This window comes from Schistocerca gregaria, chromosome 2 (assembly GCF_023897955.1).
Source record: "Schistocerca gregaria isolate iqSchGreg1 chromosome 2, iqSchGreg1.2, whole genome shotgun sequence".
Lineage (NCBI taxonomy): Eukaryota > Metazoa > Arthropoda > Insecta > Orthoptera > Acrididae > Schistocerca > Schistocerca gregaria.
The window spans coordinates 869146641-869162183 of NC_064921.1; the positions used below are offsets into that span (position 1 = coordinate 869146641).

Below are 15543 nucleotides of genomic sequence, written 5' to 3' on the forward strand. Positions count from 1 at the left end.
TGAGCAAAAGATCTGGCTGTCGATAGATGAAACTACGGATATTAGTGGGCGATATTCTGCAAATGTTGTTTAAGAACTTTCAGCACTGCAGCGCTTCAGCAATCGTAAGTATCGAAATAATTATGAAAAACCCGCCTCGATTGTTACCTATGTTTCAGCGTGGGTAACCACGACTTCTTCAGAACAAATATAAAACAGCTTTCCTAAATGGGCATAGTCAAAGGCTATAATAAACACCTGCACCGGCAAGACCCCATCATTTTTTTTTTACAAATACACAGTACTTATGTACCAAGTCAATAATATTATCTACCTCAACCTTGTGTGTGCCGCCTCGCCCCAGCCAACGCAAGATGGTCACAGGCTCTCCACCGAACTGAAGCACCGCGTGCTGCTCACATGCACAGCTATCGAAATCACTGCGCATGCGCACGGCCAGAAAACGCTCTTCTTATGCAAGGAAGCGGGATTACAAAGTTAACACAGATCGGGACCTAACTGAATGCCAAAAGCGGTCACACAAATAGCAAATTGATCAAGTATTAAAAGCGATGATGCAGAAATTAAGACATATTTAATAGCAACGCACGACAAACTTTGCCCACGGATGGTAAATCAGGCACAAGCTAATATGAAGGCAATAGTATTAGGTACAAATTACAACTAACCTAAAAACATAGGTATGCTAAGGACGTTCTTGTTAACAGATAGAACAGCACTAATATTATCTGCAGCAGAAACAACCATAGTCGCGACATCGCCATAATACTAAGCGGTCGACTAGGCCGTAATCAGAAGAGGTAAAAGATTTATAACATACCTTGGCTCCATGATCTTATAATTACATAGAAGCCAACGAAGATACATGAAATACCTCCCAAAAGCGCGCAGCAATAAGAAAATACAAATGGTGTTCTGCTTGGCTAACCAAACCCTCAACACAGAAGGAGGGAAAACGTTCAGAAATAAGGGGCGGAGGGGGGGGGGGGGGGGGGAGGGGGCGTCGTTACCATCCGTGAACATCAACATCGTACGCGTGCATCAACCGACTTCCACGTCACGCAACTTAAAGTGAAGAATTAAGTAAGGGACCGAAACCTTCAAAGAAATTTCTGTTTTTTAATTGGAGCTGATAGTTAAGTACACCGTCTTTGGCATACTGCAGGTGTTTAAATCTCTGCATTTCCTCTAAGATGTCCAACTTTGAACCCTTAACTTCGGCACGAAGCAACTTGATATTAGACGGAGGACTCGGCGCATGAGCCATTTGTATAAGGCGTTCTGCATAAGTGGAACCCCTCGTGCCATCACCGCTTCTAGTGGGGATGTGCTCTTTATATCTGTTCACGAGAGCACGGCCTGTCTAACCTATGTAAAATTTCGGACAGTCACCGCAAGTAATTTTGTACACTCCAGACTGAGACAGTTTAGCATCTATGATCTGCAACGAGTAAATTAAATTCTTGTGCAGATTATTGTTGGTGGAAAGGGCTACTCTAAAGTTATAGGCTCTAAGCAAACATCCTAATTTGTAGCTAACAGTACCTACAAAAGTGATAGATACTGTTGCCATCGGTTTGTCATTTACTAAATCTCCTAATGTGGAAGCCGTACCATTATTTTTATTTATTTTCTTGTTGAACAACCGTCTTACCAATAGCGAACTATAACCATTATTTCTAGTGATAGCTTCCAGTGTGACCAATTCGGTTTCTAGCGCCTTCGGCGACAGGGGGACAGCTGTAGCTCGATGCATACTCGAATGGATAAAGTCCGTCTTATGTTCATGCCGATGCTCCGAATCTGCAGAAATGATATTATCAGAGTACGTGTCTCCGATCTATATTAAACTCAATATGGCTATCCACTGCCGTCAAAGTGAGATCCAAATACACTCCTGGAAAATTGAAATAAGAACACCGTGAATTCATTGTCCCAGGAAGGGGAAACTTTATTGACACAATCCTGGGGTCAGATACATCACATGATCACACTGACAGAACCACAGGCACATAGACACAGGCAACAGAGCATGCACAATGTCGGCACTAGTACAGTGTATATCCACCTTTCGCAGCAATGCAGGCTGCTATTCTCCCATGGAGACGATCGTAGAGATGCTGGATGTAGTCCTGTGGAACGGCTTGCCATGCCATTTCCACCTGGCGCCTCAGTTGGACCAGCGTTCGTGCTGGACGTGCAGACCGCGTGAGACGACGCTTCATCCAGACCCAAACATGCTCAATGGGGGACAGATCCGGAGATCTTGCTGACCAGGGTAGTTGACTTACACCTTCTAGAGCACGTTGGGTGGCACGGGATACATGCGGACGTGCATTGTCCTGTTGGAACAGCAAGTTCCCTTGCCGGTCTAGGAATGGTAGAACGATGGGTTCGATGACGGTTTGGATGTACCGTGCACTATTCAGTGTCCCCTCGACGATCACCAAAGGTGTACGGCCAGTGTAGGAGATCGCTCCCCACACCATGCTGCCGGGTGTTGGCCCTGTGTGCCTCGGTCGTATGCAGTCCTGATTGTGGCGCTCACCTGCACGGCGCCAAACACGCATACGACCATCATTGGCACCAAGGCAGAAGCGACTCTCATCGCTGAAGACGACACGTCTCCATTCGTCCCTCCATTCACGCCTGTCGCGACACCACTGGAGGCGGGCTGCACGATGTTGGGGCGTGAGTGGAAGACGGCCTAACGGTGTGCGGGACCGTAGCACAGCTTCATGGAGACGGTTGCGAATGGTCCTCGCCGATACCCCAGGAGCAACAGTGTCCCTAATTTGCTAGGAAGTGGCGGTGCGGTCCCCTACGGCACTGCGTAGGATCCTACGGTCTTGGCGTGCATCCGTGCGTCGCTGCGGTCCGGTCCCAGGTCGACGGGCACGTGCACCTTCCGCCGACCTCTGGCGACAACATCGATGTACTGTGGAGACCTCACGCCCCACGTGTTGAGCAATTCGGCGGTACGTCCACCCGGCCTCCCGCATGCCCACTATACGCCCTCGCTCAAAGTCCGTCAACTGCACATACGGTTCACGTCCACGCTGTCGCGGCATGCTACCAGTGTTAAAGACTGCGATGGAGCTCCGTATGTCACGGCAAACTGGCTGACACCGACGGCGGCGGTGCTAGCGCCATTCGACGGCCAACACTGTGGTTCCTGGCGTGTCCGCTGTGCCGTGCGTGTGATCATTGCTTGTACAGCCCTCTCGCAGTGTCCGGAGCAAGTATGGTGGGTCTGACACACCGGTGTCAATGTGTTCTTTTTTCCATTTCCAGGAGTGTAGTTCAAGGACCTCGTAAAGGATTCCTTCTCAAGCGTAAAACTGATGGTATCATGAAAATCATTGAAACTAGAAAAAATGCGGTCTACATCATTGATAATTTCCAAATAGACACTTTTTGGTTAATGGCGAACGAATGGCTATCACTACGCAAAGAAGAGATTGCCAACAGACATGATAATAAGTTCGCGAGCTTAATTAGGAAGCTTAATGATAACAATAAGTCAACGACTCATACTAATGCTCTAACCGAACATAAACAATTTTTTGAATGTGTCGTTAATAAAACAGACATTATATTCTCTCCCCATGAGAAGACTCTTCACTCGAAAGGATTGAAGTTTAATCTTGAATCAGAAACATTAAAAGCGAAAGCGTTAGAAAATGTAATAGTGGATTTGAAACTCAGTTTAGAATATACTAAAACGCCTAAAAATAAACAAACTCGTTTGGCTTACGAGGCTTGTAAAATTATGAATAAAGTTTCACATGACAGTTAAAAAGATAACACTCATAAGGTTTTAAAAAATATAAACCAAAAACTAATACAGAATTATGCTCTTATTACTAAATCTGGTAAGGGGAAATCTATAGTTATAGCTACAAAGAAAGAGTATATAGAAAAAAACGGAAGCCTTTCTCAATGAGAACACATACTCGACAAAGGCCCCACCGCTACCCTTCAAAAAGAAATTAGAATCGGACTTCAAAAAACCAAAAATTTAATAGGATAATTTCGAGAAAAGGGACTTATCAACATGACCCCTAAACCCCCTTCTTTGAGAAGCCAGTTCAAAGTCCATAAATTAAATCACGCAATCAGCCCAATTGTCTACAGCACAGGGAGCGCCTACCATAAATTGGCTAAATGCTTACATAATAATATTAAAGATAATTTTGTTTTTAGTAAAAGCTATACAGTCAAAAATTCTATTAAATTAGCCACCCTTTTGGGTACTGTAACCTGTTCTGAAGAATGTACACTTGTCTTGTTCGATGTAACAAGTCCGTATACGAACGTACCGATGGACCAGACCCACCAGATATTATAGGATAATTTACGTCATTACAAGAGACTATCACATAAAGAAATTGATGAGTTAATGATGTTGCTACGGATTCTCCTGAAATATAACTATTTTACCTTTAGTGATAGAATGTGTTCGCATCTGTTTCGATTGACTGTGGGAAGCCCCTTTGCTGGGATTTTATCTGAAATTTTCCTGAACTCCTAAGAGGTAGGTTTCTTTGCCAGTGATAGAGAGATTTTGAGTGAAATAAAATTTTGTACTAGGTACGTTGATGACATTTTGTTTGTCGTTAACGGTACTTAAGATGATGTAGACCGCATTTTTTATATTTTCAATCAGTTTCACGATAACAGCAGTTTTACACTTGAGAAGGAATCCTGGACGAGGTCCTTGAACTATTTGGATCTCACGTTGACAGTAGTGGATAGCCATATTGAGTTTAATATGTATCGGAAAGACACGTACTCTGATAACATCATTTCTGTAGATTCTGCGCATCCGCAAGCCCCTAAGATGGCCTTTTTCCATTCGAGTATACATCGAGCTACAGCTGTCCCCCTGTCGCCGGAGGCGCTAGAAACCGAATTTGTCACACTGGAAGCTATCACTAGAGATAATGATTATAGTTCGCTATTGGTAAGATGTTTGTACAACAAGAAAATAAATAAAAATAATGGCACCGCTTCCACATTAGGAGATTTAGTAAATGACAAACCGATGACAACAGTACCTGTCCCTTTTGTAGTTAATATTAGTTACAAGTTAGGGTGTTTGCTTAGAGCCTATAACTTTAGAGTAGACTTTTCCACCAACAATAATCTGCACAAGAATTTAATTTACTCGTTGCAGATCACAGATGCTAAACTGTCTCAGTCTGGAGTGTATGATGAAATAAAAGAAATTATTCAGATACTGAAGGGTGATGAAAATTTAATAGTCATGGGTGACTGGAATTCGGTAGTAGAAAAAGAGAGAGAAGGAAACGTAGTAGGTCAATATGGTCTGAGGCTAAGAAATGAAAGAGGAAGCCGCCTGGTAGAATTTTGCACAGAGCACAACTTGGTTCAAGAATCATAAAAGAAGGCTGTATACATGGAAAAATCCTGGAGATACTAAAAGGTATCAGATAGATTATATAATGGTAAGACAGAGATTTAGGAATCAGGTTTTAAATTGTAGGACATTTCCAGGGGCAGATGTGGACTCTGACCACAATCTATTGGTTATGAACTGTAGATTAAAACTGAAGAAAATGCAAAAAGGTGGGAATTTAAGGAGATGGGACCTGGATAAACCAGAGGTTGTACAGAGTTTCAGGGAGAGCATAAGGCAACATCTGACAGGAATGGGGGAAAGAAATACAGTAGAAGAAGAATGGGTAGCTTTGAAGGATGAAGTAGTGAAGGCAGCAGAGGATCAAGTAGGTAAAAAGACGAGGGCTAGTAGAAATCCTTGAGTAACAGAGGAAATATTGAATTTAGTTGATGAAAGGAGAAAATTTAAAAATGCAGTAAATGAAGCAGGCAAAAAGGAATACAAACGTCTCAAAAATGAGATCGACAGGAAGTGCAAAATGGCTAAGCAGGGATGGCTAGAGGACAAATGTAAGGATATAGAGGCTTATCTCACTAGGCGTAAGATAGATACTGCCTACAGGAAAATTAATGAGACCTTTGGAGAGAAGAGAACCACTTATATGAATATCAAGAGCTCAGATAGCAACCCAGTTCTACGCAAAGAAGGGAAAGCAGAAAGGTGCAAGGAGTATTTAGAGGGTTTATACAAGGGCGATGTACTTGAGGACAATATTATTGAAAGGGAAGAGGATGTAGATGAAGATAAAATGGGAGATACGATACTGCGTGAAGAAGTTGACAGAGCACTAAAAGACCTGAGTCGAAACAGGGCCCCCGGAGTAGACAACATTCCATTGGAACTACTGACGGCCTTGGGTGAGCCAGTCATGTCAAAACTCTACCAGCTGCTGAGCAAGATGTATGAGACAGGCCAAATACCCTCAGACTTCAAGAAGAATATAATAATTCCAAGCCCAAAGAAAGCAGGTGCTGACAGATGTGAAAATTACTGAACTATCAGTTTAATAAGTCACAGCTGCAAAATACTAACGCGAATTCTTTACAGACGAATGGAAAAACTGGTAGATGCGGACCTCGGGGAGGATTAGTTTCGATTCAGTAGAAATGTTGGAACACGTGAGGAATACTGACCTTACGACTTATCTTAGAAGAAAGATTAAGAAAAGGCAAACCTACGTTTCTAGCATTTGTAGACTTGGAGAAAGCTTTTGACAATGTTGGCTGGAATATTCTCTTTCAAATTCTGAAGGTGGTAGGGTTAAAATACAGGGAGCGAAAGGCTATTTACAATTTGTACAGAAACCAGATAGCAGTCATAAGAGTCGAGGGGCATGAAAGGGAAGCAGTGGTTGGGAAAGGAGTGAGACAGGGTTGTAGCCTCTCCCCGATGTTATTCAATCTGTATATTGAGCAAGCAGTAGAGGAAACAAAAGAAAAATTCGGAGTAGATATTAAAATTCATGGAGAAGAAGTAAAAACTTTGAGGTTCGCCGATGACATTGTAATTCTGTCAGAGACAGCAAAGGGCCTGGAAGAGCACTTGAACGGAATGGACAGTGTCTTGAAAAGAAAGATAGAAGATGAACATCAACAAAAGCAAAACTAGGGTAATGGAATGTAGTCGAATTAAGTCGGGTGATGTTGAGGGTATTAAATTAGGAAATGAGACACTTAAGGTAGTAAATGGAGTTTTGCTATTTGGGGAACAAAATAACTGATCATGGTCTAAGTAGAGAGGATATTAAATGTAGACTAGCAATGGCAAGGAATGCGTTTCCGAAGAAGAGAAATTTGTTAACATCGAGTATAGATTTATGTATCAGGAAGTCGTTTCTGAAAGTATTTGTATGGAGTGTAGCCATGTATGGAAGTGAAACGTGGACGATAAATAGTTTGGACAAGAAGAGAATAGAAGCTTTCGAAATGTGGTGTTACAGAAGAATGCTGAAGATAAGGTGGATAGATCACGTAACTAATGAGGAGGTATTGAATAGGATTGGCGAGAAGAGAAGTTTGTGGCACAACTTAACTAGAAGAAGGGATCAGTTGGTAGGACATGTTTTGAGGCATCAAGGGATCACAAATTTAGCATTGGAGGCCAGCGTGGAGGGTAAAAATAGTAGAGGGAGACCAAAAGATGAATACACTAAGCAGATTCAGAAGGATGTAGGTTGCAGTAGGTATTGGGAGATGAAGAAGCTTGCACAGGACAGAGTAGCATGGAAAGCTGCATCAAACCAGTCTCAGGAGTGAAGACCACAACAACAACAAGAAAATCTATGTGAAGTCTCCGCTATGGGTGCAGAAATTCAAGGAACAAGCACCTCCAACGCCCCTCCCACCTAAACCTGTTCTTACACGATGGGGTTCTTGGCTTAATGCTGCTGACTATTACTGCACCAACTACACCCAAATAAAGACAATCTTCTGTGAGCTTGATAGCGATGAATCAAGTCCTATCAAAATTGTGAAAGAAGTTTTTACAGATACATTGTCTCGAACCATGGCATAAATCAACGAAAATTTTTCAGTGATATCAAAAGCCATCAAACGACTGGAAGCTGTTGGCACTCAGCTATGTGAGGCCCTGAGTATTGTGCAACATGTGCAGAGTGAGTTGGTTCGAGCTTGTAGTCATGTGGCTGACAAAGTGGAAACCAAACTGCAAAGTGTTCTCCAACGGAATCCTGGATACTCTATACTGTGCAAAATTAGTGACCATCTTTCAGGGAATGCTGCATTATTTGAAGATACTGAAACAAAGCTGAACTCTAGTGACCTGGCTGCCTTCAAATACGCTCCAAGGATGTCTTGTGAAGTGGAGAGGAGCTTTTCCAGGTATAAAACTATCCTCAGCGACAACCGTATATCTTTGTCAATGGAAAACCTGAAAATGCACCTTGTGATCCAATGCAACTTTGCACATACTCAAGATTGACATAAGGTATTAAATAATGTGAAACGCTTTAAATACTATGTAGAAATAAAAACATTGTTTTACTGTTTCGATAGATTATCTTTTCACTGTACTTTGTGTTTAGAAAATAAAACTTTCAGACATTCAAATAATAGGTGCAAATTAGCCACAAATCCTACAGAAAGGAAGAATTACACTTACAGTATTTTGAGAAGTGAATTTTGTATTACTTTATGGTGAATAAAAAATTAAATAAACAAACAAGAATTCTCTAAATAAACTTCTATTAAGTCATATTTAATTTTTAAGGTCATATTTATATAAGTTTTAGATCATAAATGCTTGCATATTTCACTTTCTTCTAGATAATTAAAATCTGGTCCCTACTTATCAGTGCCACTTATGATGGCGCTATGACTACTTTTTCAATTGTAAGAAAAGTTCCGGACCTATTTTTCATTTGCAGCATGTTGCAAGTTCCTGTTATTTTTCTTTTGGGCAGATAATTTAACAAAATATTTAAACTTTTTACTCTCAGCTCTTTTTTTCAAGTTTTATTCAGAAAGCATGAAATATATTTAAGTATCAGTCAGTATTCTATTATTACTAAGAGTGTATGGATCACGAGAAAACAGAGAAGTTGCAATCTATGTTGTAATTTCATATCTAACTTATCTTTTTCACAGTTATTACAGCAAAAAGGCTTTTTTTATGCAAAGTACCTATATCTTGAAGAAAGGAACTTTTTGTAATTTCTTTACATAGCTAGTCACTTCTGTTCATGAGATATTTGAGATTTTCTGTAACCAATAATTTTGTCTTAATTGTGTTATTACTTTCAAGCAATTAAATCTTCTTTGGCAAAATTAGACTTTGTGTTGATCAGTTTGTCCAATTGTCCATTTCCCACTCTTCATTTGAGTATGAAAATTTGGAGAAAATTCCATTGGGTATTTTGTAGGGAGTCTTTGTTTTTTGCTCCATACGAACATTTTTCCAATAAATAGCTTCAGAATTCCCCTCTTTCCGAGATGTGCTATTATTTTTCTGTGTATATTAGCTTAAAAGATCACATTTAATAAACATGACAATTTCTACATGTAGGTAACAATATAAAAAAGAGAATTTACTTACTTACAAAGCCAGCCAACTTTCGAACATTGGTAACTGACAGTTTTCCACTTGACAGCAGGTAATCACAAAGGTAACCAACTGAGATAGCTAAAATCATTCGACAAACATGAGGGAGACCAGAGAAAAAGCCAACCTAAAGAAACAAGAAATATGCACTTAGATAACATCAGCATGTATATTAAGTTTGTATCAAAGATTATGATGTAAAACAGTAGCCAGTCTCCTAGAAGTTTGCGAAATCATTTGGTTAAATCACAAAACAAAGAATCACATACAAATGGGAAAAAATGAATGAACTATTAATGTCTCTTGTGTTGTATCATCAAACTAAAATATTTAACACCATGACTGTACTATCTGAAATATCTTCACTGCTGAAAAGTGATGGTGTTGCAATTAAATGAACAATTAACATTAAGGGAATTTTGAAAAGAGAACAATCAAATAGTTATTACTGCTTGAATTAAACTTTCTAAATTCAAGGTGTTGATGTTACAATATGATGTTAAGCTTTTCACAAGACAGTTCAAGAATTTCTTTTGAAGTCCTCTTAACATTCTTTTAATGATTAAAGCAGTGTTCATAAAGTTACAAAACAATTTTCTCTTTTACTCAGTTCAGCTCTATTGAGTCACATTTTGCTTAAGTACTTCTTCATTACCAAAATTCAAAATAAACTTTCCTGTCATATTTATGACAAAAGCAAAATGTGATAACACATTTTTGTACTCATTTTCTCATAAGGAGACATTGAGTGCAATAGAACATGGAATAAATACATGAATAAACATCTTGGGTCCAAAATAAGCTGAACATATTATACAACTTTCATCAGTATGAAAGTGCAAGATCTTACTTTTACCTCAGTGCAGAATGTGTAGAAATGTTTTGAAATGTTAATGCAGTGTGCCACAAAAATATCTTAATTCACACACATAATTTTCACTTAAATTATCCAACTGGAATAATTGAGTTTGCACAGCACAACTAAAAATAAAAGCCAGCTTCCTGGATTCAAGTTCTGCAGACAGTTTTAAATTAGCAAAAATATTTTATGATATGTATAACAAATAACAGACTTCATTTCACTTAAAACCTGGCAGTGAAGTAAATTCATCATCTCCCAAGTCACATTGGAGGGAGGATCCACGAAGTAGCAATGATAAGTTTAAGCTTCAAATCAGTGCGACAGAGAACTTAGAAAGATTAATTGCAACAGCATTGCCGGCCAATGGCAAGTGACCATTTTGGATCCTGATCTATAACAGTTAGCCTGTCAGAAATTTTCACTACTCATTTGGCTCATATGGTTGATAATAATTCATTAACTACGTAAACAGTTGGTTACTTTGCAGAGAAACATAATAAATTTCAGTTTTTTATGGGCATAACATAAAATGAAGATGGGATAAAGCTTATAGAATTACCTTCTGCACACTCCATCCATGAACATTGCGGAAATATGTAGGTGCTTGTGTCAAAATAGTGAACATTCCCCATATACATCCCCACTGAGGCAATATAGTCACAAAAAGTGGCCAGTTTGTAAGAATTTTAAACCATGGAATAGGAAGCTGTAACAGAAATTGGTTTAATTGCATTTGATTTGCGAGGAAGAATTATTGAATTACAAATTAATCATGGCTTATAGCAAAACAGCATCATTACTGGTTGAAACTTGTTGGTCTTTAATTAAATGACTCCCTGGCCTATCAAATACATAAATAAGTACACTAACAGTCCACTCAAATCATGATTATATAAGGAAAATTTTGGATAAGTTTTGAAAATTTACAAACCGACTTTTTGTCATGTTGATTTGGAATTTAAACTTCCCCACCTCGGATTTTCCTCAGAAATGCATAGAAAGGTTTACAAAAGAAATGTGATATCTAAAAAGCTGCTCACAATTTGAAAATATGCAGTTTTAGAGTAAAATCGTTTTACATTAAATCAAACAAGGCTCAATAGTCCATGATTTTTATCCTTACGATTTTTTTAAATTTTTTCATTGCAGCATTCTGCTATAAGCATTCATGACAATTTCAGTAATTGTTGACTCATTGCTAGATATTGTTGAATTGTTTTTCTTGTTTCGTCTCACTTTTGCACAATATAAAATATTTCTTGCCTTCCTACTGAACTGCCAATCTCAATGGTGTATTGGTTTCTCCATCACTATTAAAAAGTTACTGAAATATATTACTGTCTTGGAATATATTAGAAGGTAATATCTGTCAAGTTTTATGACCACATTTAAAAATTTGAGATTTTAATATTGACTTTCCATGATATCTTGGTCCTTCAGGTAGAATGGCTAATCAAATTGCACCCTAGTAATTTTTTGAGAATTCTTCTATTTTCCACTATATACAACAAAGGTCTGAAAATGGTGTCACAGATATTACAAGGACTGTTTAAGAACAGCTCTCAAACGAAAAACATTTCATAAGGAATACTGTTGCCGAATTCGTCCAAAAATCGGTCCACCCATGAAACATCCGCCTGGCTTTTGATTGTATTGTAATGTCACAAATTAAGCGTTAAAGTAGTAAGAGCTTCTGAAAAATGATGAGAATTATGAATCTCCGTTGTATTAGCCGCACCTAATGCGACATCGTTATTTGCTCGAAAGGTATTAGTTGAATAGAACCATAAGTCCGATATCCTTAATGTGTTGTATATTTTAATTGAGAACAATTACACTTCCTGTAATGATACAAACGTTATCGCCCATCGTACGTAGTGTTTTGCACATCAGACAACTGAGCATATGTGAAGTAACTTCCATGAGTCGTAATGTTTCTAAATATGTAATAGTAAACCTTACTGCATTCGCTCATAATACTTTGGGCAATAGGAGTCGACTTCTTCTTCATCTTAAACCTCTCTTCACCAAAACAGTATCAGTGAAAATGTGGAAGGCATCTTGAAAAATCTTCCTGTAGAAAAGGGTCCTTTGGTGTGTATTGTGCATTAGCCATAGCCTCTGACAAAGTTTACAGGTACCCTATGAAAAGTTCACATGTGTTGCTGTTCGTCTAAGGATGATTTCTGCTGGTACCATGAATCTAGTACGATGTTCTAACTTGGTCTTTTGAAGCGTTCATCGCGTTTAGTGTTTAGATATCTCCTTATCCTTATATCACTTCCAAACGTTCTAGGAAGCTGGGCTTTTACAGTTTTTATGTCCAAAGGAAATTTATCTTCAGTCCTGTCCAGCAGATCATTAAGAGCATATTGGTAGACCTCACTAATATTTTCCAAATAACAAAAAAGTCTTCGCAGCTGCCTCAGTTTCATTCTTAAAAGAACTAGTTCTTTTCTCTCTTCGCCATGGACGAGTAGAAAGTTATTTAATGTATAAAAAAACAGATTGTTCATCTGCTGCTGTTAAGTCTGGAACAAGTGTAATATATTGTGGTATGTCTCATCCATAATCATCATCATGTTTTTAGCTAGTTTCTGTTTATTCCCCACACTTTTATTTTCTGTGCATTGTACACAAAATTGCATTTAGCCCTGAGAAGTCGGTTTAGATCACTCAGGAACATCGATGTGATGATCTGTCCACATGGAAAATAGTTAGGCGGGTATAGATAAACATAACTGTTTCGCCTGGTCGCCTTGTGGAACTATTTTTACAAGAGACAACCAAATTGTGACTGACAAGTTCAGCGGACAAAATATTTGTTTGCGTACGTAAAAGATCACATTGGTCGATTTCAATCAGTATTGATGATATAGCACTGGTACCAGGTAGTCACATGATCCTCACCACCTACTTACATCTTGGCAATGAATTGATATGTATGTGCCAGTCAGTTGTAGTCTATGGAATCTTATAGTCTATGGAATCAGCCCAGTAAGATGGGCCAACAAGTATACATGACAGAATGGCAGAAAGAATATATCTTATTTGGACATGCCCAAGCCCACATCTTGAATGAAACTGTTTACTTTGCAGGCATAACAATGCCTACTCTATTAATTCATCAAACCAGCACACTATAAATGCTTATTTTTAATATAGAGCTCGATACATACGTCTTGGAATGACAATATTTGTAATTACTGTGAACTCTCTGACATTCATAATTTCATTGTTTTAGCACATCACAGATGCAATTAGTCTTAAATGTCATAGTGCTTGGTGCCATAAGATTATTACTTTATATAAAATTACAATTCCTGGGATATTTTAATACCAATATATATATATATATATATATATATATATATATATATATATATATATATATATATATATATGAGGGTTGGAACTTAAATAGTGGCAACTATTTATTCACAACCGATACAAAAGATTTACATGTTTGCTCCTCTTACTGTTCTTCAAAGTAGTCACCAGTGTTGTGTAAAATCCGTTGCCAGCGATGTGGAAGACGTAGTATACCGTTAGCAGAGACTGTTCAGTTGATGGCGCGAATGGAGCGGTCTAAAGTTATGATGAGTCTCGCGTACGAATGTGTTGGTGTTATCCTAACGCATTACGTTCCTCCACGGCAGACCGTCAATGCACAGTATTACTGTTTGTCTATGAAGCATCACCTGCGACCAGCTTTGCGATAGAAGCGGCGACACTTTCTGCGCAACCCACCCACCATTTTGGATGAAAATGCGCCAGCGCATATAGCTCAAGCTGTGGCTGCTCTGTTCAGTCGATGGGACTGGGAAGTACTGTAGCATCCTCCATACTCTCCTGACTTCTGTCATTGTGACTTTGATTTGATTCCGAAGATAAAGGAACCACTTCGTGGCATTCGCTTCAGAACTATTCCAGAGACTCGACATGCAGTAGGCCGGTCCACTCACACCATCAACAGAACAGGCTCTGCTAACAGTATACTACGCCTTCCACATCGCTGGCAACGGGTTCTACACAACGCTGGTGACTACGTTGAAGGACAGTAACAGGTGCATACATGTAACTCTTTTGTATCGGTTGTGATGTTAGCCGCTATTTAAGTTCCAAACCTCGTATACATATGTAGTTTTGCATCGCCTTGGTTCCGAGAGTTCCGGAAACTGTACAGAAGATTGGAAGAGAGATCAACATAAACATCATTTCCGACCTTTTTATTGCTCATGAAAATCACACATTGGATGTTACACCACCATACAGCGAGACCTTCAGAGGTGGCGGTCCAGATCGCTGTACACACCGGTACCTCTAATACCCAGTAGCACGCCCTCTTGCATTGATGCATGCATGTATTTGTCGTGGCATTCAATCCACAAATTCGTCAAGGTACTGTTGGTCAAGACTGTTCCACTCCTCAACGGCGATTCGGTGTAGATCTCTGAGAGTGGTTGGTGGGTCACGTCGTCCTGTGGCTGCACAAATTCATTATTCAACATGAATGGTGCATTGCTGTCAACGTTCCTCCGAGCCATAATCCATAGGTAGCGGTCACCCACTGCAGTAGTAGCCCTTGGGAGGCCTCAGCGAGGCAGGTCATCGACAGTTCCTGTCTCTCTGTATCTCCTCCTCGTCTGAACAACATCGCTTTGGTTCACTCCAGGACCCCTGGACACTTCCCTTGTTGAGAGCCCTTCCTGGCACAAAGTGACAATGCGGATACGATCGAACCGCGGTATTGACCGTCTAGGCATGGTAGAACTACAGACAACACGAGCCGTGTACTTTCTTCCTGGTGGAATGACTGGAAGTGATCGGCTGTCGGACCCCCTCCATCTAACAGGCGCTGCTCGTGCATGGTTGTTTACATCTTTGGGCAGGTTTAGTGACAAATTTGGACAGTCAAAGGTACTGTGTCTGTGATACAATGTCCACAGTCAACGTCTATCTTCAGGAGTCGGAACTGGGGTGATGCAAAACTTTTTTTTGTTCATAATAAATTGTTTACCTTTTGCACGAGATAAATTCTCTCGAGCTTCCAGCCGCATCAAGTGGTTTACAATCGACGACTTTTCGTCCAAGTCTTCTTGGCCTTTGACAAGTGGCGACTGTCTTTTGGTTGCTGCTACTATCCTCACAACGCCGCGCTGCCTTCCGTGACGTCGCTATCTAAGATAATGCTTTC

The 15543-nt window shown here is 39.6% G+C and overlaps 1 protein-coding gene across 2 annotated transcripts in view; it reads right to left on the bottom strand.

Annotated features, from left to right (window-relative positions):
- The window catches only part of LOC126335261 (sialin-like), a 152675-nt gene that overhangs the window by 25995 nt on the left and 111137 nt on the right, over positions 1 to 15543 (bottom strand). For both annotated transcript variants that reach the window (XM_049998304.1, XM_049998305.1), the window contains exons 6-7: positions 10906 to 11052; positions 9479 to 9611 (exon numbers count right to left, since the gene is read on the bottom strand). In XM_049998304.1, coding sequence (XP_049854261.1) covers positions 9479 to 9611; positions 10906 to 11052 — 280 coding nt within the window. The remainder of the gene's footprint in view (positions 1 to 9478; positions 9612 to 10905; positions 11053 to 15543) is intronic.